The 26,708-nt window shown below is 40.0% G+C and overlaps 2 protein-coding genes and 1 long non-coding RNA gene across 5 annotated transcripts; 2 read left to right on the top strand and 1 right to left on the bottom strand.

Moving 5' to 3' along the window:
- Positions 1-69: 69 nt before the first annotated feature.
- pdss2 (prenyl (decaprenyl) diphosphate synthase, subunit 2) lies at positions 70-24,802 on the top strand. 3 transcript variants are annotated; one of them, XM_077538463.1, is made up of 9 exons: positions 393-540; positions 2,600-2,707; positions 4,014-4,148; positions 7,356-7,554; positions 8,984-9,058; positions 11,087-11,260; positions 20,834-20,965; positions 21,096-21,131; positions 23,964-24,802. In XM_077538463.1, the coding sequence occupies exons 2-9, from the start codon at positions 2,685-2,687 to the stop codon at positions 24,117-24,119; spliced, it is 930 nt and encodes a 309-aa protein (XP_077394589.1). In that variant the 5' UTR covers positions 393-540; positions 2,600-2,684; the 3' UTR covers positions 24,120-24,802. The 3 variants fall into 3 exon arrangements, with proteins under 3 accessions (XP_077394587.1, XP_077394588.1, XP_077394589.1); XM_077538461.1 differs by lacking the exon at positions 2,600-2,707 and having other exon boundaries at positions 70-540; XM_077538462.1 differs by lacking the exons at positions 2,600-2,707; positions 23,964-24,802 and adding an exon at positions 21,198-22,685 and having other exon boundaries at positions 70-540.
- LOC144031379 (uncharacterized) lies at positions 13,173-17,624 on the bottom strand. The gene is made up of 4 exons (XM_077538464.1): positions 16,896-17,624; positions 16,025-16,153; positions 15,605-15,853; positions 13,173-13,594 (listed from the first exon to the last, which is right to left on the bottom strand). The coding sequence occupies exons 1-4, from the start codon at positions 17,068-17,070 to the stop codon at positions 13,278-13,280; spliced, it is 870 nt and encodes a 289-aa protein (XP_077394590.1). The 5' UTR covers positions 17,071-17,624; the 3' UTR covers positions 13,173-13,277.
- Positions 16,656-19,510, top strand: LOC144031380 (uncharacterized). The gene is made up of 4 exons (XR_013287516.1): positions 16,656-17,575; positions 18,032-18,145; positions 18,712-18,919; positions 19,017-19,510. It is a non-coding gene; the product is annotated as an uncharacterized LOC144031380 (long non-coding RNA).
- Positions 24,803-26,708: the final 1,906 nt, after the last annotated feature.

Here is a 26,708-nt window from a genome sequence, read left to right as displayed (position 1 = left end):
AAACACTAACATTTTTAACGATTTGAAACATTGACGAACTACAGTATTTTCACCGGAAGTTACGTTTCCAGCCTGGTATGACGTAGAGGCTACGTGTTGGCCAAGATGGCGGCGCACTGTGACAGGTCGTGTGTTTGGAAGCAGCTAGTTGCAAAACAGCGAGTTTCCTTTGTTTAAAAAACCAACAAACAACTAAACCATTTAACAACATGTGGCATCGGAAGTACTCAATCGCAAGATGGTATTAGATACCTACAAAGCTGTTAAGACGTTTTGATATATTAGAGAGAAGATGTTTGCGCCTGCATGGACACAACTTCCATGCACAATCTGGTCCGGACCAGTGCGGAGGACATTGAGTGTATTCTCCAGCCCAGGACCTTCAAATTGGAGCAAAGTGGTGTCCGACGCCGAGAAGATTGTAGGTTATCCAACTTCTTTCATGAGCCTCCGCTGTCTACTCAGTGACGAGTTCAGTAACGTCGCCATGCATGTCAAGAAGCTGGTCGGAAGCCAACACCCTCTACTGAACACCGCAAGGTAAAAATGACCACAGTACTGTATTTTTCCTCGCCTTGACTGCTTGTGAAGAACAGCCAATGCATTTCATCTGCCAACATGCGCAGGGGATGGTGGGACGATTTGTGAGCATTGGCATGACATAATATTTAATACTCGATTTTATCCGAGACAGAAGAATGTTAGTACAAGTAAACCACCAACTTCAAGCACAATCTTGAAAGTTCAAATCGTATTACTTTGCAGTCATTAATAGTAATGTTAATATTAGTATATAATCACATCTCACGTTTACCAATTATTTGTTGGTGCAAATTGCAAAAGCAAATGACCCACTGTAAAACCTGTTCGTGCTTTAAATGCAAATCTACTTGATTCGCGTGACACCCAGTGGGGAAAAAAAGTAAAATAAATAACATTGGATGAGCGTTAAAAAAATAAAAATAAAAATAAAAATGAAGTAATTATAGTCAATATTTAGGCTTTGATTCATTGAAAAAAAACAACAACATTAAATTGGTGTAAGCTGAAAGTTTTACCTTCAAGTAATGTTATTTATTAAAGCAAAACAAAATTATTATTTTTTGGTTGTTTTATTTGAAAATAGTTGAATTACATATAATAAAGAATCCCTTCATTTCAAACTGAAAGTTTTTCCTCTACGTAAACCACATTTGTACACTGGACTTTTTTTTATTTTTGTCTCAAAGGAGTGTTAATAGTCAACACATACCAAACCAAAAACCGTGAGCACAAAACCGAGATATGCACCGAACAGTGGATTATGTGAGCCATTCCACCCCTAATACAGTATATATTGTGTTTTCCAACAATGTTTACCCATATTAAAATTCCATGTATCTGTGGGTGAGGCAGTGTAAGGTTATGGCCAAAGTGCAGCGAGCAGTATTTGTACCACGTCAGGTATATTCATGTCATTCATTTCATCCTCTTTATTCTGTATCGATTACTAGCTACCACAAATTGGTACTGTTCCAGTTCAAATGTGAAAGGTACCTATTCCTAGCTATGCTACTCAATATTTTTTAATTGAGGTGAGTTTGATTTATAATAATTTGTTACTACAGTATATAGTCAATGATTTAAGCAAAGTATTTACATTATTGTTATTCTAAATATGAGCGGAAGCAAGCAGGTCAATTTGAAATGCTTTTAGTCTGAATGGTTGGAACACAGCCTCATAGTTCTGAGGTTGGGGGTTCAAACCTGGCCTTCGACCTCTGGCCTTCCTTTGTGGCGTTTGCATGTTCTCCCCGTGCTTTGTGTGGGTTTTCTCTGGGTGATTCAAAAAATGTGCTTATTGGGTTGATCGAAAAATGAAACAATTGTCCACAAGTATGAGTCTGACTGGTTGTTTGTGTATGTGTGTCCTGCGATTGGCTGATGGGAGATCTTCTTCTTCTTGCCGCAGCGCCCTTGGGCCACCTTTGCTAAAAAACAAAGAAAAAATCATAAGACAGAGAGTTAATCCTTTGAGTCTGGCTACAACTACGGATACTATATTGAAAATAACTAAAGATGCTGCAGACATCAGTTCCCAACAGAATCCAAGTCGACTGTAAAACGCACTGACGGCTCTCGTGATTTGATGATTCAAAAATGTGGCTGAACTCCACATTGTGACATCAAGAATTTGATCGTTACTTTTCCTCATTGTCCATCAGGGAAATTGAGTCCAACAGCCATTCATCGTGGAAATGCCTGCACAGATTTCAGTTTCTTCACGAGGGAAGAAAATGATTTTGAGGTCTTTCTAAATCCAGTCACTGGTAGACCTGTGAAAGTTCCCGTGCACAGTCCAAGTAGAAGGCGTGGTGACCTGTTCGCAACCCTTTCAACATGACAGCGGCCCATTTTTCTCATCTCCTCTGTCCCCCTCGCTCACTCTCTTTTATCATACATCCGTGCTCCATTCCCTTGCACGGGATGATTGATTGATGTATGCTGTTGCGGATAGTGACATAAATATTAATCACCTCCCAACCCTCAGGCCGCTGGCCCCTCACAAACTCTCTGAAGAGATCTGCCTCATAACAGTTACATCTTTTCTGTTTTGCAGATTGCACTATTGCTATTGAGCGCAACTCAACCATTTTAACAGGGCGAAGGTTCGATGCTCCAAAATTATCTTTGGAAAGAGCAACATGAGGATTTTGTTCAGTATAAGGTGCAGAAACTTAACGGTTGTGTGTTTTTTCCATTCCCACGCTAATGTGAATCACTCATCTACTCATTCTGGTTTTTGTTTTTTTTGCATTCTCATTTCTGCCCAGGCTTTACTTCCACTATGTCTCTCTGCATCGCCTCCCTCTTTTCATGGTCCATCTCCCACACCCACTTTGTCGTCCTCCTTCCCCTGCGGTGCAGGGGTGGGTCAAAGAGGGGGAGTGGGGCGGCTGGTGTGACGGTGGCGGGTGGGAGGTGTGAGGCTGATGTCTGGGCATTGAGCAGTGGGGGTGTGGCCGCTTGTCTGCCTCGGAGCCCCTAACGAGAGCGTGATTCATTGCACAAGGGGCTCCCATAGGGACCGGATTAGAGGTGCTCGGTCTAAGCGCTCCCACGAGACATTAAAAAGATATTTAATCTAGCTACCACACAGGCAGCGACCATTGCATTTTGTGTGTGCCTGTCTTTGTTTGTATACATGCGATTTTGTTTTTTTAAGTACAGTACTGCAGTGAATCTGTGAACACGAACTGTATATACCAGTGCTACAATTTTTTGAATTTATGATTTCTACATTTCAATTCAACATGCAGTAGATGATTGAAATTGCTTTAGCTCGGCTGTGTGTTGGTTTTGATTCTTGTTGTTTTCACAATTAGAATAATTTGTTTATAATTTACCCCAACGAACATTACAACCACATCCAAAATCATACATACATACACACTAGTCTGTATCAAAAATGAGAAATTGCTGATGTATTTAAAGCACAACAAAAAAAAGAATTGCCGCAAATGAACTCAGTGGCTTTCCGAGGACCCCTTAGCTGCCCAACATGGTGCCCTATGTAAAATACATACACAAGCAATGCAGCAATAATAGCAAAATTAAAATTGCGTCTTCTGAAACTTTTTTCCCCCACCGGCTTTGCTTCAAAACATAAAAAAAAATACAAATCTAGAATCAATTAAATGCATTGCCTGTCATTTCATGTCTTATAAGCACAACAGCCCTGTTCTGTTGTAATTTAGAATTCCAGCTTTGGTGATGGATAAGGGGTTTTAAAAAGCAGTATTCACAACAAACATGTCTACAGTGTGCATTTTTATTTCAATATTTAAAAAATTTGTAGTTTTTTAGTTGCAGTGTGTCGGTTGATATCTGGTGCTCGGCCGCTGCATGTGCGTCGTGAAATGTAATTCTATTGCGACGGTCCAGTTAGCTACTGTTTGGTCACGTTGCTGTGTGTGTGTGTGCGTGTGTGTGTGTGGCAGGCCTAATGAATTGTTCTTCCTTTTTCTTTGCAGAGGTTTTGTCCACGACAGCAGGAACAACCTTCAGATGAGAGGACTGGTTGTCCTTCTTCTTTCAAAAGCTGCAGGACCGAGCCACACTTCTTCAGATCCTTTAGCTCAGGACATGGTCAGCGGCATCTATCCAAGGTAAATCCACTTAGTACACCCATCATTTACACTGACTTTAAGATCAAGTGTGAAGTCAACTTAACCAACCATCTTTTGAGTAATACCAATGGCTACAACTATTCAAATCCTCCTTTCAGTATTTTTATTAGCGCAACCCACTTAGGTTCTTAATCAGACCCATAGCAATACGCTTGACAACGAAAATGCATATGTTTGGCAATCGCCAGTAATTTTGGGCGAGTGGCGTCATTGACAGAACGGCCGAGTTGACAGTCAGCCATCAGATGAAAGTTGCAACAGAGGATGAATGCGTGGATGAACAAACTTAGTTTGCAAGTGAGTCTTTAAGTACTGCGGCTTGTGGTTGGCTAGCACAACATTTAGCTACTGCCAATCAATCGTGATATTATTATTATTATTATTATATTCCAATTCATTGTTTGTAAGGTCATAATTGATTCTAATTTTTCTCAAAGTCGAAGTTGCTTTCGCAGTCCTTTCAGCCTTTCTTGCACACATCATGTGCAGCACGAGACTCTTAACAGGCACGTGGGTGTGTGCTAGTTGGTTTCCAAAAGTGACTGCTGCTGTGTTTGGCATGGCGTGTGTTGTAGGTCCCTGAAAGGGACCCTTTCTTTCTGACTGCTTGCTGGCCCAATGTGTGGAAAGGTCATCATGCAATTATTATGTGTTATTCATTATTATTTTTATTATTGTTGTCGTCGTTGATGTTGCGGTAAAACAGACCCAGAGTAAAGAAAAATCTTGAGGCAGTTTGTTGTTCCTTTCTTACCTCATGTTAGCACTTGGTTCTATCGCATCAGACTGGACGACGGCCGCCCTTACATGCATGCGTTCCTTCACTGCTCTGTGATGGGCAGCCTTTAGCCACATATAGACACGCACGCAGCATGACTTGATCACCTCATTTGTGCTTCCACAAGCTCTCCCTCTTACCTTTCTCAGGCTCATTAGCACCTCTGCTGATGGAGAGATGGAAGGTGGGGGATGATTGAAACCTCTGGGGGATGGTCTCCTCCTTCCTGACAGGCAGCATTTGTAAAAGATTCCCCACTCTGCTGCCTGACACTGATGATTCCCCAAAACACAGAAATGATGGATGGATGGATGGATGGATATATTGATAGCTCGGTAGGACTGACAGAAATGTTGATGAGCTTTACGGGAAAGAAGGATGGATGGATGGATGGATGGATGCCACTGAACACATCACGTTGTCCATCTTATAGACATTCCTCCTCTTTGAAGTCACGCTGGCATCGTCGGGGCCACATTTGATGGGAAGGCAGACAGCTGAGGGAGGAAAATGGCATAGAAAACTCCGGGCGAGAGGCGTGGTGAGGGGCGTTACAACTCTGCAAGATGGCATCAGTTGCTAGGCGACCAGGCACCAAAGCTATTTATACACGGGCCCCCTTGTCCCCCTTTTTCTCCCAAAGCCCCACAGATACATAACTGGACTGAGAGATAGGAAGCAAAGGTTTGGGACATTATGTACATGCAGACAGACTTCATCTCATTCCTGCAGGTCAACTTTTGCGCAGTGGTTCCATCAAATGATTATTTTCGAGTTAATCATCATTTTGAATGACCATAATAAGCCATTACCAGTATTTACTGAAAGTAATATGACAATAAAAATGTCTCTAATGACACATATTTTTACCATTTCATTTGCACCCTACTTGTGATGACTTTAATATCTGACTTTTGATGAGGCCATTGTGGTCACGGTTGCAAATGAGTCCACCTGCAATTGTGGTGCTTGAAGCAATTCAATAATCAATTGCAAGCGTTACGACAATCATCAACAGAAATGATGATCAATTAATCATATTATCTAAAGCTGGGGTTGGCAACCCAAAATGTTGAAAGAGCCATATTAGATCAATAAAACACAAAAAACAAGCCACAAAAAATGGAAAGCCCTTTATAAGCCATTAGGGGTGTGCCAATAAATCGAATTGTGATTCCCAGCCCTAGAAAATATACTCCAAAACGCTGACAACTTGTGAGGTTCTCTGAAGGAAAACAAATGGCAATCGCCACTACTGGAAAGGGCGGCGCGCTCAGAAATTTTCCTGGAAACACATCACGGCTATTTGTGCATAGAGTCCATTAAATTCTCATGAGAATTTAGTAGGAATAAGGGCAAAAAATATTGCATGTTAACGTAATTTAAAATGTAATTACATTTTAATAAACGAAGCAAAAATTGCGAAAATGTGCACTAGTGCTCCAGTTTGACATTTATCACCAATTATCAGCTGTAGTTTTCTCTTGAACTGAACATTTTTTTCTGGTATATGAATGCACAATAGCTTCCCCTCTTAAACTGCTAAGATTTGCCATCACTTCAATCCACCTTGGAAACGAGCAACTTTCAAAGAACATCTTTTCCACGTACTTATTGCAACGCCCATCGAGGGCGACCGTTGTTTGGCTGCGACAGCCAGCATCTCACCTGCCAGACAATAGATGTGATTGAGAAAAGCAAACTACATTACATGACTGAATGTTAATCACAGCTTCTTTTTTTTTAATCTGACATTGAACTTGGCAATTACCTGGCTGCATACTAGACGCGCGTGTGTGGGTTTTGGTGTTTTGGGATGTGGGGGGCTTAGGGGGTGGAGGCTCATCAGTTTCTCACTGTGGCTGAAAAAGGTAAGTGGCTATCAGGGCACCCGACCCTGTCTCGATGAATCCCTCCTGCCGCAGCCCTGTGAGCTCCTTCCGTATGGAGAGAGTCCTAATTATCCCCCACCAATGACTGAATCAACATTTGATTATATCCTCCCTAAGGCTGCACTGAAAGCCTCTATTCAAAGAATAGAATCAAAAGTGGCTCTTGTATGCTAATGAAGAGTTTACTTTTAATATTGAACAAGCGACAGCAAGTGTATTTGGAATCATTTGCATTTTTCAGAGACTGAGTGTGTTACTAGTAGGTTACGTCAGGAGGAGGGTTTTATAGAACGGCGTGTGAAATAAAGGTGCTTTTTGCAAGACTAAAAATAATTAAACTGAAAAAAAACTGGTTGAGGATTGCACTCTCCAAGCTGCACGTTTCCTCAACATATGATGACCATCAAAATCTTTTATTGTATAAAAGCTTTCTAAAATGTCAAATCTCGGGAAAACGTCTGGAAATGTGTTTTGCATGTTGCTTTTATTTATTTGACATTTTTGCGTGTGTCACAGCCAGCGCAATTTGGCAGAAATCACGGAGTTGATCCACACGGCGTTCCTGGTGCATCGCGGAGTTGTCAATTTGAAAGAGTTGACGGCTTCTGACGGCCTGCTGAAGGACATGCAGTTTGGGAATAAGATGGCTGTCCTGAGCGGAGACTTCCTCCTTGCAAATGCTTGTACCGGATTGGCCCAGTTAAACAACACCAAGGTAATCTGGCAGTAAAGACCAACAAGCGTAGCTTTGATACATGACTGAATCAATCCATGTACCGGTATATTGACATCATTTCCAAACTTGGCAAAGATGACCGGAGATAGTGACAGGCACAATGTTAGCTTGGGGCCAAATGTTTCAAGTAAGTTAGGAGAATGATTATCTGACGTGTGATTGGACGTTGTCAAAAATCAGAGTAATATCAGCTTGTTTGAATAAAAGGATTTAATTGGAGGCAGATACCATCATCAGTGTATATTCTCCATCACTCAACCTCAACCCGTTCCTGCCTTCATAAATCACATCACTTACTTCCTCATAGAACAGCCACAAGAGGGCCCCGTAAGTTTTGTGACCAATATTGGTCATCTTCGCATGGATGCGATACCCAATACCGATACCTGGTTTCGCTCCTTGTCCATCATGTATATACACTGACTCTTCTAAAGGTTATGATGTAGCATCATGAACATACATACAAAAAATTTTTTGTCAACATCGTGTCCTACGGATGAGTTGTCATGGAGCTTTTTAAAGGTATGAGAGTGATGGAGATGGTGTGTCATGGCCTTGAGAGGTAACCTATGCAGCTACTTCAGTAAAGTAATCTTGCCCTGCAGCTCTGGTTTCTTCCCTTTTGCAGGCCCTGTCGGCAAAACACGATCCGGCTGGATTTGGGAACGGAGTACGGGGGAAGCAGAGGGAGAGCTTATCTGATACTTTCCAAAAAAAGCCCCCCACTGCCCCCCACTTTTCCCAAGACAGGGAGAGACACCAGAGTAACACTGTAGGCACATTGTCCTTCCAAGTCCGCGGGTGAAGCTCAGCTTTCCTCAATATTTTCCCCCAGATGGATCGCGTTACCCAAAGGGCACCGCAGGCGTTAACGTCACCACACGGTTCTGATCAACCAAGGATGTCTGCAATGAGCTGAACGAGCTCCAAATGTGTCCTGATTCGTTCTGTTGTAGTGAATATTCCAATCATGTGGCAGGTTAACAAACGGCCAGGGTTTCCGCAAGCCAAAATGGAGCCGTGCATGCCCCCTGTAAGAGGAAATTGGCAACTGCAGTCTTCCAAACAAAAGTCAATCTAAGGCAAGGCAAGTGCCTCGCGTTCCTCCTCCGCGTTACCGCTGTGATAAAACGCGAATGAGTTCCAATATTTATTTGTCTTATTTGCATCAAGGAATGATTTGTCGGGGCACCTACGCTCATCAGTTCAGCACATACTTCAGCAGGACACGATAATAACTGTAGATCTGACCTGTTACTCTGGTCATTAAAGATGACGTGTAATCAGCTTGCAATTCTTCCATCTGTTTCGAAGCCATTTTTAATCATGAGTCCTCTATTCTCTCGCAAATACTGATGGAGAGAAGCTTGACCTTACTGTCGGCTTTGTGCTTTTGTCTGTTTGCCAGGTTGTTGAACTGATTTCCAGTGCCATCGGTGATTTAGTTCAAGGAATCTACTACGAGAATTCCAATAACGCTGAGGTAAGATTCGAAACTTGTGCTACAGAAAAGTTTTTCTTTTTACTTTAAAATGGCTAACCTTAATTAGAATCCCACATTGGAGATAGGTAGAATCCTGGTTTTATATATATATATATATATATATAATATATATATATATATATATATATATATGCACCAAAAGTATTTGACAACCGCCAAAAGAAAGTAGAAGAAATGGAAGTCGTAGTTGTCATGGCAACTAAAGAATGGTGTCTTTAGTTTGTTGCCTTCTCTAACTGCAACAAACGAAGCTCGCTAGAAGACGAGGACGACCTCAAGATGTCCGTGGCAGTGAAGCTGTGGAGGATCCCAGAAGAATGCCTGGGAAAGTGATTCAAGGGGAAAACTTTGGTCATTTGGGTTTAAGATATATCTTATATGACACCAGTGATGGACACAATTCGTACCTGTAGCAATAGTGTTCCTTCACAACAGCAGAATAAAATAGTCTGGAGCATCGATACCGGTTGTACCGTGTAAAGACACGCACTTTGGGTGGTGATGATGTGTTTGTAAAGTTGGCTGACTTTCAAATAACAGTTACTGTGCATACAGAAAAATGAGTTGACAAAAAAAAACACACATGGCCAGAAATTTTACCCAAACAAACAAGGTGAGGCAATCAAAGGCCTCTGAGAAAATACATGTAATAAAGATGATTGAAGTGTTCTACAAGTAGAAACCATGATGCTTCTCATTCAAAATAAAAAAAAATTCAAATGTCATGAAAATTTTTATCTAGGCCTCCTTGTTAGCAAAAAAAAAAAAAAAAAAAAGTCCCTTGCCTTTGCTGTTCAGACAACATTTTTATTGCTGTTCATATTGCAAATGATGTCACCAGTGCTACAAATAATTGACAGAATGAGCAAAAGTAAAACAGCACTTTATGGAAGTGTCTCATTGTATCAATGTACCTGTTACTCAATGTCAGCATTTGCAGTATGGCTAAATCAAGATGGATCACAAATTTAAAAAAAAAAAAAAAGGGGGTCTGTATACAGTATCAGCATTCATTCTCTCGTACAAGCACATTCAGATAATTGAACACACAGATAATTCATCACCTGATTTCTCGTTGTTTTTTTATGATTATTATTTGTATTATTATTATTGGGAACCCCCTTTAGCCTGCTAGACTTAAAACTTTGGGTTTGAATCACAAAGGACACTTCCAAAATCAACACTGAACACAAACGCTCACTTGATTCTTGTTTTAAACACAATACTGAGTCCCACGCTGGCAAACTATATTCTGTCTATTATTTTCCGTCTTTAGCAAGAAGGAATAATTCATATGTTGGAATTTAAACAAGTACAACAAAACACCAAGCTTCCAGTATGTAAACATGGAGATGGAACTTTTCTATAATGCAGCAGGTTTTTGCCAAGCAATTACAACACTTGAAAATGAAAAATCATTTGTATTCATAGATTTTGGATGTTTCATGTCTGGCAGAAAAAGGCATCGTTGCCATTCACATTTTGATGGGATGATTAATATTTGAGGGAAGGAAACATCAAAAAGAAATTATTTTAGACAGGTTCTTGTGAAACAATGTTTCATATATTCACGTTTGTATTATTGAAAGTTTATTGCCCTGCGGGATACAAACTTCTGTATTTCAGTTGGTGAGGTAGCTACACTTTGCATATCAAAAGTCAACACACCCCTGTTCAAATGCCAGTTTGGGGGGATATGGAAGTTGGGGCCATGATAAATCGTGTCAAAACTGTTTCCACTAAAAAAAAAAAAAATCCTTTCAAGAGGGACAGTAAAAACAACTGCGATAATGTGCTTGCACGAGTGTTGCTTTCAACATATCAGACTGTAAAAGGGCACAAAATAAATCAACACACAATAGTGACATTAACAAGAACTTGACTGGGGTGTGTAGACTTGTGTGTGTCAGGCCGGTGTTTTGTTCGAGGTGGAAATAAACTCATCACTGGTCCTCCAAAGAAACTGAAGGTGCGGCCAGAGAGAACTCGACATTCGTTTTTTTGCAGGAGAATCATCTCAGCAGCGAAGTGGACACGACAGCTTGGGAGGAGCAGACGTTCCTGACTCACGGGGCGCTGCTGGCGAAGAGCTGCCAAGCCGCCTTGGAGCTGGCACAACACGATAAGAAGTCCCAAAGACTGGCCTACATGTACGGCAAACACCTGTCGTTAGGCCACAAGGTAACGTCAGCGTTTTGGCTCGTTGAGTGCATTGTGGGGGCAAAGATTGATGATCCAGTTTTCCATAGTGCGAATCACAGGAAATCGGACACACAAGCGACCTTTGTTTGTTTGTTTGTACGTTCCGGAGACACATTGAAAAGCCAAATTGTGAGAGGGCACGACGCGCTTCCATCGCATGCGCGGAAGCGAAGCCGTTTGTTGGAAGGCGTGCGAAAAAGGCGAGCGGAAGTGTGGCAAGCGTTTCCGAGCGGTGAGCATCGTGGTCGCTCATCATCGGAACAAGGACGTTGCTAAATTCCAGATTCATTCTTAATCTTCTTTACTAACATTACATTGGCCCTGTGGAGATTATTAATCTTTTAAATATTTGATTGAAGATTTTTCCCTCCATACGACAAAACAAAAACAAACAAAAAACAGGTGGATAGTCATCATGTTAAAAAAAATATGCACACAGAGGAAAAATAAATCAATGTAAATATAAATATACAGACTGTGAATTTGTGGCTTATTTATTACCAAGATGACAAGTAGGTACATGATATTCCCGCGGCCATATTACATCATCCTCCAAGTGGGTCTGTTTTGAAAGGTTTTGGTGAAGTCAATTTGTTTCCTCTTGAAGCGTCTTCATTTTAGTTTCTAGTAGTATAAATAATATTTATTCCTCGCCAGCTGGTCTCAGGTCAGAAATGCACAGCCATGAACCAACACTTGCGAAAATGCTCACTGAAGTTGCACAAAGACCCGAACATGACTCCTGCATGACCCAAGTCATGACAATTTTTTTTTTCTCTTGTATTCATATAATCAAGCAAAAATATATCTGAATATTTGGTTATTGGATAGAATTTTTAGATGGACTTTCCCATTTATATCTTTATTGTTTAATCAAACCTTTGATTCAGGTGCCCAGCATTAAGCTGCAAAAAAATTGCTCGTCAAAATGACACAGATGCTCCTCAAATGAAGTAAGCAAAAAAAAAAAAGGAAAAGTTCTTTGGAGCCGTGTCTAGCAATAACTTCCTTCTCATGATTACCATTTCCATGTTTAGTTTCTCAACACTGTTTTCATTCTGGAAGGTTATACGCACACTCGGAAAAGCATGCAGGCCAAAAAGTATGCAAGGGTAACACTTTATAATAACTATCCGTTATAAGTAGTTCATAGACCATTAGTTGATTGTTAATTAATGAGTTGTTAATGACTTATTAAATGTTTGTTAACTGTTTGTTAAGAATTTATACTAATCACTATAAACAGTTAATATGTCATTATTAAACTGTTAGTTATTGAGTTATAAATGACTTGTTAACTGTATATTAATCATTTGTAACTATATATTAGAAATTAGTAAGACTAAGTTAACAAACTATTAGTAAATTACTTACTAATGACTTGTTAAGTATCAGTTAATAGTTTATATATGTTATTAGGACGCTATTATAAAGTGGTAGCTATTCCTCATTTATTAACTGTTAATAAATGAGGAACAGTTGCAACTTTACAATAACATCCCAATAGTATAAATTACCTACTTACTAATACTTAACTTATATATTAGCTAATTCTTTACATATAAGATGTTAAGCATCTACTAATACCTGTGAAACCTTGTCAAACAACAGGTGGAACAAAGTACAGAATTTGGAGGTGAAATTTAAAATATAAAATTACAATGCCTTGTTCTACAGATACGCTTTTCTGTGTACATTTGACCAATGACACACCACAGAAATGTTGAACATTGGGTTTTTAATGTGTCATAAAATACACACTGAGCCATCACATAGCATAACTTGAGTATAAAACAGTAATAAACCCAGGCATCCCATGCAAACCCATTCCGGTTTGGACTCTTTTTGTGCAGGACATGAAAGCAAAAATCAAAATCAAGCCTTTGGCATTTTTGACGTGAACATATTGTAGCACAACTTGGATGCTCTATACTTTATTTAGCGACACAGCTACAACCAAACTGCTCTAAGGCACCATCCCACAGCTAAACATCACCTAAGCTTTCTTAGACAGAGGAATCAGTTTCCCCTTTTTCTTTTGGTATTCAACATCCCTCAAAAGGTTTGGGTCATCATTCAACACTTTGAGGCATTTTTTTGCAAAGTCCTGTAGTCGTTGCTGTGGTGTATGAGCAATCAGCAACTCCTTGTATTTCTTCCGGGCCACAACAGCCAGCTCACAGATGGGTGCATTGGCGACGATGGTGTTTCGGTCAACACCGACCTTTCGATATGCCACACTCAGCTTTCTATCTTTCTTGTAAGCCTTAAGGACTTTCTTGTATCTCCTGACGACCTCTTCAGGATGACGTGCTGAAAATAACAGAAATTTAGTTAAGTATAAAAAACATACAAGTAGTGAATAAACACAGGGAATCACATACAGAAGCAAAGTGGTTGAAAAAGTAATGAAGATTACATGAGCACCGAGTAATTGCAGGGTCCAAGAGAGTGAACCCATCAGAAAATACATTTTGGAAAATAAAGTTTACACACAGAGACAGACAGATACAGACAGACAGAGAGATAATGTGATGTTATTTTTTGGTTTGTTTTTATTTATCGTCTGTATTGCTGTTATTTGCTTAGTCAACACTGTATTTTAATGCTTACGCCAACAAAGCACTTGGAATACAGATAGACTAGGTGATGTCTACATGCCTGGCAGATTTCAGTTACATTCAATAAATGAATTACAATGTGAATTTAAATCCACCCCAGATGATGTTCGACTGAATTTGAATTACAGGAAGTGTAACTTCATTTAATGCAATTCAGAGAAACCAATTCTCATCACATATCAGTGAGAATGAGCATATTCCACTAGTGTGTTCCAAACAAAATGTCCAAAATGTTTGAGCCGTCATTGAAAGGGATACTTTACACATTTTCCAATTTTCATCAGGTAAAAAGTAAAAACTTAATTATTTTTCCATGTTCAATTAACACCTTTAAAAGGGCATTTTGCCACCTGCTGTCGGCTGAAAATGACATCACACGTGCTGAGGGCCCAGGTAACAACCAATCACTGCTCAACTGGTAAACATTAGGTAAGTCCCTCAACACATGCGATGTCATTTTCAGTTGACAGCAGGTGCCAAAATGCCCTTTTAAAGCTGTAAATTGTACATGATTTTTTCATGTAATTAAGTTATCAAAACTATTATAAACAAAATAACTTTTTACTGATGAAAATTGGAAAATGTGTAAAGTATCCCTTTAAAGCACTGGTGTCAAACATACGGCCCGCGATCCGGATCAGGCCCGCAAATGGGTTTAATCTGGCCCGCAAGATAATTTTGTAAAGTTAGAAGAAAAAAAAAATAATTGTAATGTCGGGTTAATTTATCAGCCGGCCACAATCAAAACATATAGATTTGTAATTTCACAAGCAGTCCTCAGATGAGCAATGCAACTTGTTATGGGAATCGTCCTTGATGTAATTATTTTATACACAACTTAAACTACAGTTTGTTTAATTATTATTATTTTTGTAATCATACACCAAGATAAATGTGTTAAATACGACACAAATTCAATTACTGGGAACACAAATATATATGACAACGATTAACATTCTTATAACATCATTAACTACGCCATGCAATGCATTCTGGGAACAATATACATGCAAAACAGGTCTATTTCACACGTCTGGAACGTATTGTGTTAGTAAGTGTTCGCGTTCCATTTGCATTCATGTTATTTTTCGGAACAATATGATTACAGTTGAGCTCCGTAATTTAGGGCTGGTCCACGAAAATCTGCGTATAAATGACGGCAATTGTTTTAAGTTATTTTCTCGATGCGGCCCACTTGATAATATATTTGCCTCCATATGCCCCCTGAGCTAACATGAGTTTGACACCCCTGCTTTAAAGGCTTAGATAAAGTAAGGTATTTTGGGAAATGAAGTGATGTACTACCATCATAAACTATGTCAAGGTTTTTACAATTTTGATGATCCGTTTTATCCGAGTCCACATTTAATGTTAATGAAAACAGTTACTACACTTTATTATTCACTATAATTAAGTCTTGTGTAGATAAAGTCCTTACAATAATATTTGTCTTATATACTATATAAAGCGTCATTGCTAAATACCATGACTTTCTTTGAATTTCATGGAATTTCAGTTCTACTTCCTGCAATTTGAATTTGAATCACAATTCTGTTTTCTGTTTGCCACCTCAATTTAAATTCAAGGACTGAATTCAAAACTAGGCGTCATTCTCAATTCAATTTTGACTTTTGTACAGGCCTGCCTGACACACATGAGGGTTGCAGGCGTTTTGCTTTCCTCTCTTTACATTTAGGCCTACCTCTCTGCTTGCCATGTCTTTTTTTCTTCTTTTTTTTCTTCCTCTTGTCCTTTTTCTTACGTCTCTGGTGGTGGTGCTTCTTTTTCTTCTTACGTCTTTTCTTCAATTTGTTGTCTGAATCGGAAGAATCAGATGATGAAGATGAGGAGCTGGATAAAGAGGAGTTGGATGGAGTGGAGGACATAGAGAAGGAAGCAGGAGAAGAGCTGTCTGAGGAAGATGTGTCAATTGTCCCACCATCATCTGCATCTACAACATAATAGAAAATACAATACTAAATGCACTACTTCGTATAATGACACAATTCAACCTACGTATTGTGTATATTCTTATCAACATTATTTATTAGGTTTTTAGTTTCCAAGTATCATTTTCAGATGAACAAACATGTTTTCCCAAGAAAGTGTTAGGACTACTTACTTTGACCAGCATTTTGGCGGAGGGAGTCTTCACAGATTTTTTCTGTGACTGTGTGCTGCTTCTTGGCCTCACAGAGCTTCCGCTGGTTCTCCTTAACTAAAAATAATGTTGGAGCCGTTGCCTCCGAATCTGGAATGATAGGATATTAAATGAAAACATCTCTAATCATAAAAGCCAGGTGAATGTAAAACACAATGAGTATCTGGCAATAGATATCTGCACTCGATTTTTGAATAACTGAACATCATCATCACCCATCACCAATACATGAATAGATATGTATGTACAGTGTATTTGAATAAACTATTAATATTAAGAAGAAGACTATTGTTATTATTATAGACTATTATTATATATACATGCTGTATATATACATAGAGCTCGGCAATATGGCCTTTTGGAATATCTTGATATTTTTATGTTAAGTTTTGCCTAACACTTGAATCAAACTTTTGATGCATACAATCACAGCAGTATGATAGTTCTTGTTTGACTGTTTTACAGCCAATTCAGTTATTCTGGGCATTTTTCAGCTAGACCAGTTTGGGTAAAAAAAACAAACAAAAAATAAACAAAACAAAAAAACATGACAAAGGAAGGGTCTGGAATGGTCTATAGGTTGTATGCAGCCTGTGTTACTTTTCAAAAATAAACCATTCGACAAACTGTACGCCTACAGCAAGTTTTACAACTCATAGGGAGACTAATTGTACCTTCTTTTTAGACACACAATTCGTTCGTGCGCACTCAAACATAAACAACAAATTAAACATTGGACAGTTCACTAATCTGGTTGTATTATATAGCACAAATTTATGCTATCTGATCAAACATCTTTAACGAAAATATAACTCGCAGATAGTATGTTTACCGTCATTGCTGTTGTCCATGTGTACGTATCCCACGGCTGAAGTTGTCTTTTTACTGGAAGTGCCAGCTGTTGACTTCTTTCTCTTTCTCCCGGCAGTACCTGGATGTATCTCAGTATTTTGTGTATCATTGTTTGGAACACAGCTATCAAACATTTTACCGGACCGTGTGTTCATTGTTGGAAATCGATGCTAATGCTAGCTGCAGCCGCCAAAATGAACTTGCTGCGTTGAGTGAAGCCAGAAGCCACGAAGGATGGGCGTGTCTACCTCGACTGTCACTCACCAGTGGTGCGAGGTGATTGACAACCAACCAACATGAAGTAGGAGCCTGTTACAATTATGATTGGCTTGTTTCGACCAATAGCACGATTGTATTTCGTTGGAGGGAAAAGAACGATCTGGCGGGAGCTATGGTAACGCGGATTTGGGACACTTGTATGCGGAAAGAACAGAGGATTTGAACATACGTAGGCGCTAAAGTCATATTGCAGGTAGCCATGCCAGGTTTAGCCACTGAGCTAAGAGAGCTTATTGAAGGCAGAACTAAATCTAAAAGAAGACACAGAGAATTAATCAAATGGATGCAGAAGAAAAGGCTTCTAAGAAGACAGATGAAATGCCAAAAATGCAAACTCAGGATGAAATTCAAGGAATCGGTTTGTGTGGACAACTATGCATGGTATGTACATTTGTATTGCATGAAATGACAACATACATGGATATTTTGGTTCATTATTCTAGTGAAAATTAATTGTGAGCTAATAAGAGTGAGCAATATATATTGATTTACCTTAGCGCTAGTCTACAAATGCACAATTGCACTCCTAGTACTACTACAACTGTTACGACTATTACTACAGTAATCTACAAGAATATAATCACAAGAACACTTCATTTTGTGTAGAGTTTATAGATCTGCTATTTTCAGAAAAAAATATACAGTATACTGAAAAAAAAATCAACACTAAGGAACATATTAAACACGTTAGCACATTTTATGTCAGTTCCTGGCAAGAAATATTTTCAGATGGGACACATTATTTCGAGGTCCTTGGCACGAAAGTTTTTGAAAATCACTGCTCTAGATGCTCCCCACGTATGTCACGTTCATATCTTTATTTGTATGTATTTTCAGGGTTTGCAAAAGCCAGAAACACAGAGGGAGGAAACTGAAGAGGTCAATTAGACACAGATCTATATTCAGAAATTCAAAGGTCTCACTCTTCAACTGGATGCGCTTTGTGTACAGGTATGCTATGGCATAAGTATATGATTTTAGTCTGTGGTGAAAAGTGCTCATTTCAATAGAAACACTGTATAACTGGGCTGTTATAATAGCAATTAGAGCCTATCCTGTAAAGCTTGTGATGATTATGTTATGGCACATCTGTCGACTCATGATGATAACAGGTGCTTGGAGTTACTTCACTTTTGTGATATATATTGCTAGAAGGTGTAATTTACAGCTTGCATTCTTGAATGTTTAATGCTGAGTTGGTCACCATTAGATCTGGTGGAAAAACATGAGGGTCTGACCCTACCTTGTGAAGCTCAATGGCAATTGGCTCTCTCAAGTTAGAGGATCTGTCAATTATTATTAGAAATAGAATTTTACAGATATCCTAAAGTATAATAGTCCTAAATGTGTTGCTTGAGCTCTCTAAAAAAAACAAAAAATTCCACAAGATGTTTTTGTCTAAACAGTAGTGGACAATTTTCATAGCTTACGGTGCAGTAAATGCGAGCTTAGTATATCAAATCCAAAATCTCTATATGTTTTTTAAATGCATTATAATATTTGCCCTATTCTATCAGATTTGCACAAGGCCTACATCTACGTCAAGTGGACATGATCAACGACGACATTTCTAGAAGCTCAACAACCCTGTCCAAGATGGCTCAAAAGCTGCGAGATGTGTGCACTACTGCGATGGACAGACATCAGCAAGCAAGTGGCCAGTACATTGGGGGTCGGCATCAGTTTGTCACCGTTGATGAGAGCCATTTCAGACATAAAAGAAAGGTAAGCAAGCACTGCAGTGCAAACTACCATTGAATGACAGATTACTCATTTTGTTTAAAGAAGAATACAGTACACTAATATTTTATGTTTTCAACAGTACGGACGGGGACGGATGGCTGGTGGCTGGAAGAGGAAGAAGTGGGTGTTCGGGATGCTAGGTGTGAACCGGAGAGGGAGAAGACATGCTAAGCCTGTTCTTCGCTTAGTTGAGAGAAGAAGAAGAAGAGATCTGGTGCCACTGATAGCTCATCATGTTAAAGTGGGATCTACAATAATAAGTGATGAGTGGCGTGCTTATCGCAATGCATTACCTCAGCTAGGTTACACCCATTTCACTGTTAATCACAGTGTATCATATGTCAATGCTCAAACAGGTGCACATACTCAGCACATAGAGAGGGCATGGAGAACGGTTAAGGAAAATGTGTGGAGACTCAGGGGGAATCGTACAGAGGAGTTACTGGTAGACTATCTCAGAGTTATTGAATGGCATGAGTGGCTTGCACGTAAGCATCACAAAGGGCCGTTAGGACGGATAATCCATGACATTGCTATGATGTATGGACATTAAATGTCCCTCTGAAATTCTATTATCAAGGGTTATCACAGGGGTCACCAACTCCGGTCCTCGAGGGCTAATATATCCAGCATGCTTTGGATGTTACCTTCCTCCAACACAGCTGATTCATATGATCAGCTCATCAGCTAGCTCTACAGAGGCCTGTTAACGATCCTGATCATTTGAACCAGGTGGATTAAGAGGAAGGAAACATCCAAGACATGCTGGACAGGTGCCCTTGAGGACCAGAGTTGGTGGCACCTGGTTTTGTACACAAAGTGTTCAAACCTCATGGGTTTACTGTTTTACACTCTTGTTACGCTGTGTGATCGCCGAGAACTTGTGTTACTATACATTAAACACGACATTCAACATTTCATCTGTGATGTTTCTTTGTTCAAATACAGTACACAAAAAGCCTGTGGGTGAACCAAAAATGAGGTACAAACATTTGATATTTTAAATATCAATTTTCCATACCATTGAACTTTTTCCACTCATTTGCTCTTCTATAAAGGTTCACTGGTATAGTATTAGTAGATGGTTAATAAACTATTAACAACTGCTGTAAAGAAGTGAGTTAATCTACTACTTAAATATTAGTTATTACTCTATTTATGTTATTGGGACGTTATTCTAAAGTTGCAACTACTCCACATTTACTAACATGTAATAAATGAGGAATAGTGGCAACTTTATAATAACGTCCCATTAACCTTTACAAAATATGAAGTAATACTTAACAAGTCATTAGTAAGTAATTTGCTAATAGCTTGTTAACGATGTATGACTAATTTATTAAATATAGTTATGAATGATTAATATACAGTTAACAAGTCATTTAGAGCTCAATAACTAACAGTTTAATAATGACATTTTTACTATTTATAGACATCATTATAAAACCTAAACAAACAGTTAACAAACATTTAATAAGTCATTAACAACTAATTAATAAGTCATTAACAACTAATTAATTAACAGTTTACTAAAGGTCTATTAACTAGTTATAACGGGTAGTTATTATAAAGTGTTACCTATGCAAGATGTGGAGATTCCTGATGTCGCATTCTGGATTTGGATGCATTTATTGACGTGTTTTGTTTTAACCGTACATTTTGTTCAATTGTGTGTCCAATCGTGAGTAGTTGTCTGTAATTTGTTGTGATGCGCTTTTATATGAGATGCTGCCTGCTACATGGGAAGCCAGCATGGGCTCACATTGAAATGGGTCCTTTTAAGAGCCATTTGCATCGAGCTCGCAAGCTGTTTGCTCGTCTCGAGCAGGTCACCTCGAGTGAAACTCACATTTCCTTTATCGGAGTCGTTCAATTGGTGTGCTTTCCTTCCCACAGCTCAACTCGGACCTGCAGCCATTTGTGAAGAGCAACTTTGGAGAGCAGGTGTCTTTCAGTTTGAGCGCCGCCCCTGTGGTCTTCCACCGCCACATTGTTGGCCCCGAGCGATGGAAGCAGCAAGTGCTGCAGGTAATGGATGATTGTGGAATCAGTGCAGCAACCACACGTTTTAATAGTCTGTTGTTGGTTGTTTCCCTCCACGATGGTACTGGCTTCATTTCTGTCACTCGAGGTTTTAATTTGATTTCTTCTACTTTAGGCAAACACAATGAGAAAGCAGCTGGATTATTCCAAGGTAAGCACTCTTGTTTTGTTGTCATAATCCAAAGCCACATGTCATTTCGTTGCAACTTATATCAAGTCAAGGTGTGAAAGAAGGGGACTCGTCCGTCGGAGATTGGGATGCTTGAGAGGAGGGCTGGTCTGCAGGGGTTATTTAGTCCCGTCTGAAACCAGAGCAGGCTAGATGAGTTCCCAAGGCCTATTTGCGGAGGCTCGAAGACAACGGCATTGTGGCAGAATCTGGAAAGGACACATAGTGAGAAGTTTGCATGGAAGGGGAAAGTCATGTGACAAGAAGGAGGAAGATGACCTTGGGCCTGACCATGATTACTCCTGACCTGGATGGAGATTGTACTTGAAACGATGCTATTTCATAATTTGGGATCCAAATAAAAATGGATGCCTTGCTTTAGGGCTGCTTGATTAAAAACAATAATCATCATTATTTTGGCAATAATTGAAATCGACAAAACAAGAAAATGTTTACAAATGTTAAATGCTATAATTGTGTAGGTTCTTTTTGGACCAAACAGAATTTATAACAATATAATATAATGATAATAACAACAACAACAATAATAATAATTATTATTATATATGGCAAAAAGTTGGAGTGCAGCTTGTGCACTGTGCAACAGTTATTTTTTGGTACAAAACAATAAAATATTTAAAGATAAAAAATCTGAATCACAGGTGCTTCATGAAGCCTCATTTGTCTACCACAACTTTTTAGATCTGGATTTGGCACCTCTGCCTAATGCCAAAGTGAAACGGTAAGCAGAGCTAGCGTTAGCACAGATGAGCGTTAGCTGGCAGTCTTCCAAACATTAGCTACGGTTCTAATAATGAAATGTTGACGTGGCAGTATTTGTGTCTAATGATGTTGACGACTAATTTGGTGTCTTGGTGATGAAATGCTGATTAAAACCACGAGTGACGATGCAATGGAATCTACGTATGTCATGGCCGTAAGCTACACACGTTTGCTTGACTAAATTGATGGCGATTGGAGTGTTTGCTCGCGGGTTCGCCCGAGACGCGGATGGCAAACGGATGGTTGCATTACTTTTACAGTTCAAGCAAGGTCAGCTGTCGGTTTTTCCGTTAAGAATTCGCACAGTAGTGAAACTTCTGTTGAATCTCAGCACAACTCCTGCGGGGCATTTGTACTTTTTGGGGAATGCTGGTTGCTATGCAAACACGAGATTCTGCAGACCACATGATTTACACATTTTTACACAATTCAAAAAGAGGTGCAAAATCGAACGACTAATCGAGTGATTGAATCTGCCACAGAATTCATTTTGTGCATTCGCCTCAATGAAAATGCAATATTGGGTGTTTGGAACTGAACATGCAAAATACAATTGAATACATCATTATGAATTTAGAATACAATTGATGTGATTTGTAAAAACAAAAACTAATTGTGGTGGTTAATTTGCCAACTATACTTCCATGCCAGAAAAAAAATGGACAAATTGTTTCTATTCAGCACTGCAATCTTTTGATTTACATGCGAACTCATTTCAGCAGAATTCATGCTAACTTTGGGAGCTGTTTTTTTTTTTTATTTTATTTTTTTTTTTTTTCATGTGGGCTTATTAAATGCAATTTTATGTTCGAGTAGGTTTGCCCACACATTCCGCATAAGATAATCAAGTGCAACATTTTGTACATTTTCTGGCTTCTCCAAAATGATCAAAGCAACAGATGTATTTTCTGTTTGTTTTTCTTCCGCTTCCACTTCCAATTTCATCACTTCAAACTTCATTTTGCACTTGTGCTATTCTCACAAATTTTCCACAGTAGAAAAAAAACAAAAACAGCAGATAACCCTGGAGTGCAAAATCATTTTTCATTTACACCTCATGCCAATTTTGTCTCATCTTTGTAGATTACACGAGGTACTCCCAGAAGGAACAAGCAATCGAGTGCCTTCTATTTGGCTTTGTTCAACTGCTGTTAACATGCAGCTTGCTGCATTATTGTTTTTATTACCAGCTGCTAGGGATGTGACGATAAGGGCAATATCGTGATATCGTGATATTAAAACTGCCACAATATTTAACGGGAGCACATCAGTTCATTAAGTCAGGTTGAGTTCCATTTGTGGTAGTTCTAGCACCCTCTAGTGGCTAGTTTATTAGTGCAATTGAATTTCCCATTAGGGATGTTTTGGCCTTCTGCTAATTGTCAGATGAAGGGGAACAATAATTTGCTTGTAAGCGATCAATGTGTGCTTGCATTAGCAAGTGCGTGCCTCAATATTGTTATTTGAGATTTATGTGGTTGATATGCATTGCTGTTATGCACAAAAAGTGGAAAAATAATTCAATCCAGTTCATGAAGAATTGTTTCAACCAGCAGACTTTTCACTGAACTCCCAACACGGCAGTCGGTCGTTTTGCAAGCGATACGTTGTGATGTGAGAGTGAAAAGGAACGAATGTCTTCCAAATTGATCATGTGCCGAAGAAGAAGAAGAAGAAGAAGAAGAAGAAGAAGAGCCCACGCACGGCGCTTAACACCTGAAGAGAATTCATGAGCTAAAAACGCCCACAGCAAAAAGAACCTCAACATCGACACGTGATTGAAAAAAGGTTGCTCAGCACTGATGAATCCTATTTTGTACATTACTGATTCAAGGTTGTGTGCAATTTTATTGTTACCTTCTTTGTCACAAAAGAAAAACGATACCAGTAGCCAATCTCAATCAAATACTGCATACAAACGTGCATGTTTATATAAAAAACAACTTTTTCCACTAAGCTTAGTAAAGGCAAAAGTAGTCATCCAAAGATGACCATTCAAAAATAAGAATGTGTGTTTTGGTCTCTCAACAGCTTTTGGCGGCGATTAAGTCAGACAAAGGCTTGAGCTCGGCGGTCAACTTGTGCTGTTACCATGGCAACAGGGCTCTGGAGGCCATCCAGGCTTTCCCCTCATCCGAGGCTCGATCCGCCTTGGAAAAGATGGCCGCCGCCGTCAGCGACTTTTGATTTCAGTCCGCACGCGATCGCGATCGCGATGGACGAGGTGAAGCCTCGTTGGGCCTTTTGTGCCGAGGCCAGCGAAGGAGAACCGCCGAACAAACGACTCGACTTCTGAAAACAAACCAAGCGAAGCAAACCCGGGCGCCGGCTCGCAGACTGTCGAGCTCAACTGCGAATGTGCATACGGGAAAGAAAAATGCATTTTAGCATCACGCTTTGATTTGATGCATCTTCTTAAAATCCTCGTTAAAAGCTTGACAACGACTAGTTGCTCATAAATCCTTTGACTTGTCAAGTCAAGCCTTGGACCTCAACCCAAGCAGGGGTGGCAAACTGTGGTCCTCGAGGGCCGGAGTCCTGCAGGTTTGATGGAGTTGCCAGCTGATTCCAATGAGCAGGCTCGTTATCGGGCCTCCGCAGAGCTTGCTGATGAGCTGATCAGGAATCTTCTTCATGTTGAAGACGGGAAATCTCCGAAACCTGCAGGACTGCGGCCCTCGAGGACTTGGGACTTGCATCTTGAGCATGCATTTTAGCTCCAGGAACAAAGAAGAACTGAAAGAGTCTGCAGTAAAGGCCTGGGAAAACCTTTCAAATGACGAATGCAACAGTGTTGCGACGTGATTGGTCGCAGGCTTGATGCTGTTATTGGATGATTGTCATCAAATATCAAAAGTCATTCACTGGAAGTTCATTTCATTATTTCATCACTTGAAATGTGGGTGGCTTCAAACAAAAGGTGCTGTCTGAGTTGTTTTTTTTTTTTTTTTTTAAACTCATCCAGATAAATACGGTGAAATAAAAGCGTGAATTCAGAACTTTTGTCTGATATTCATCTTTTGATGCGAAATACAAATGTCTTCAGTATGCAACGTTCCGATACTTTTGGAGGGCACTGCACGGCACATGTCGAGCTCAAGAATCGAGTGATGCGTGTGGCTTTCTGGCGTGCGTGATATATGTGATGTGATCCAAGTGGCGTCAGGGGCGGGCAAAGGTCACCCAACCTCCTCCTCTTGGCCCAGCCAGCCCGAACATTGAAGCTCCGCCAAGCAGTAATTATTCATGAAGAGACTTGAGCAAATGGACAGGAAATGCAGATGTATCGATCGGGCGAGCTGGCGCCAGCCCGCTGGCCTGCCTGCGCTTTGCCCCGAATGCGTCTGCAGCAGCTCGCAGCTCGCAGCTGAGGTGTGAAACCTCACGCTCGCGTGACGCTTGCGGCCAGCTGTCCATAATCATACAGCAAGATGAAGAAGAGAGCTCAGGAGGCCGCGTGACATCGTGGAGGTTAATTATGTAACTTCAAAACAAAAAAAAGGCTCCAGTTGGAGGAGTTGCATTTGGTGCCGGTTGGTGTGGTTCACTTCTCCAGATGTAAGATTGTGTGAGTGATTAAAAACAACAAGTTTGGATATTGGTGTATGGCTGAGATTTTCTACCTCATCCCTTCATTGGTTAGGAATGCAGTCTGAGCGATAAAATTTTGTTTAAGAAGCGGGCGGAAGAGACGCTAAGGTAAAAAAAAAGAAGAAGAACAAGTTGTATTCTAATGCAAAAGACGAGGCGACCTGGACTATTTCTATTTTTAAAAATAAAAAGGTGCGATATGTTGCTCGGTTTCCCTGCGTCCACTTCTGCTGTTTGGGCTTCTTCTCTCATCATGGCTGCAGTCCACAGCGTGTGCCAAGAAACGCCTCAGGCACTCCATGAAATATTTATCCTCGCCGTGAGGAGACATGAGGAAAGGTACTGGACATGGAAAGTTGAAAGAACTAAACAACCAAGGCCAGAATGTACTAAGCACTTAGTCAACAAAACTTTTTCCAAAGAAGGTCTGGCCTAAAACGCTGTATGTAGTAAAACTGTGCAAATATGCCTGCACTTATAAAATAGATCTATATTATTTTTATTTTTTTGTGGGGGAGCTGAATTAAATGATCAATCCTGACGACAGTTTATGATTCAGTTGTATTGGAGGAGGGAGACATAAAAAACAGGCGCTCTCGAGGACCGAACTTGGAGGCCCCTGGACTTGCACCTCCAACCCCATGATTGTACTTTGCATGGGACAAGTGCAACTAAGTTGGGTTAAAAAAAAAAAGAAAAAGAAAAAAAGTCTCTTTCCATAAAAGGAAGCAGATTGTACGTTCACTGAATTAGATGCAAGAAGCGTTGAGCGGTTGTTTGAAACAAGAAATCTTTCCTTATATTGAAAATGAGCTTTTTGTCTTCCGTCCGGTAAACACGCAATATGAGCGCATTGCTGACAGTGATGGATGCGAGTCATTCTCCCGTGATGGCACAAGTACGGCTGAGCGCCCGTTTGACGCAGACGAGCATATTGGCTAAAAATGACACTTTAACGAGCTCCTTCCTGTGTTAAGTGCCGCACGCCGTCGCCCGGCTGACCCCGGGTCACGCTCGCGCCGTCGCAGGCCAGACCGACGCGGAGACGGCTCATTAGCCGACTAATGAGAATCGCATCGGCCAACGCGGTGACTTCTTACATCGTCCCTCCGTCGACGACGTATTTGCGGCCGAGACACAACATTGACTGCGAGTATGTGCGTGAAACGGCCAGTGATTAAAATG

This window comes from Festucalex cinctus, chromosome 12, assembly GCF_051991245.1.
Source record: "Festucalex cinctus isolate MCC-2025b chromosome 12, RoL_Fcin_1.0, whole genome shotgun sequence".
In the NCBI taxonomy this organism is placed as follows: domain Eukaryota; kingdom Metazoa; phylum Chordata; class Actinopteri; order Syngnathiformes; family Syngnathidae; genus Festucalex; species Festucalex cinctus.
This window is presented reverse-complemented; position numbering and strand designations above follow the sequence as displayed.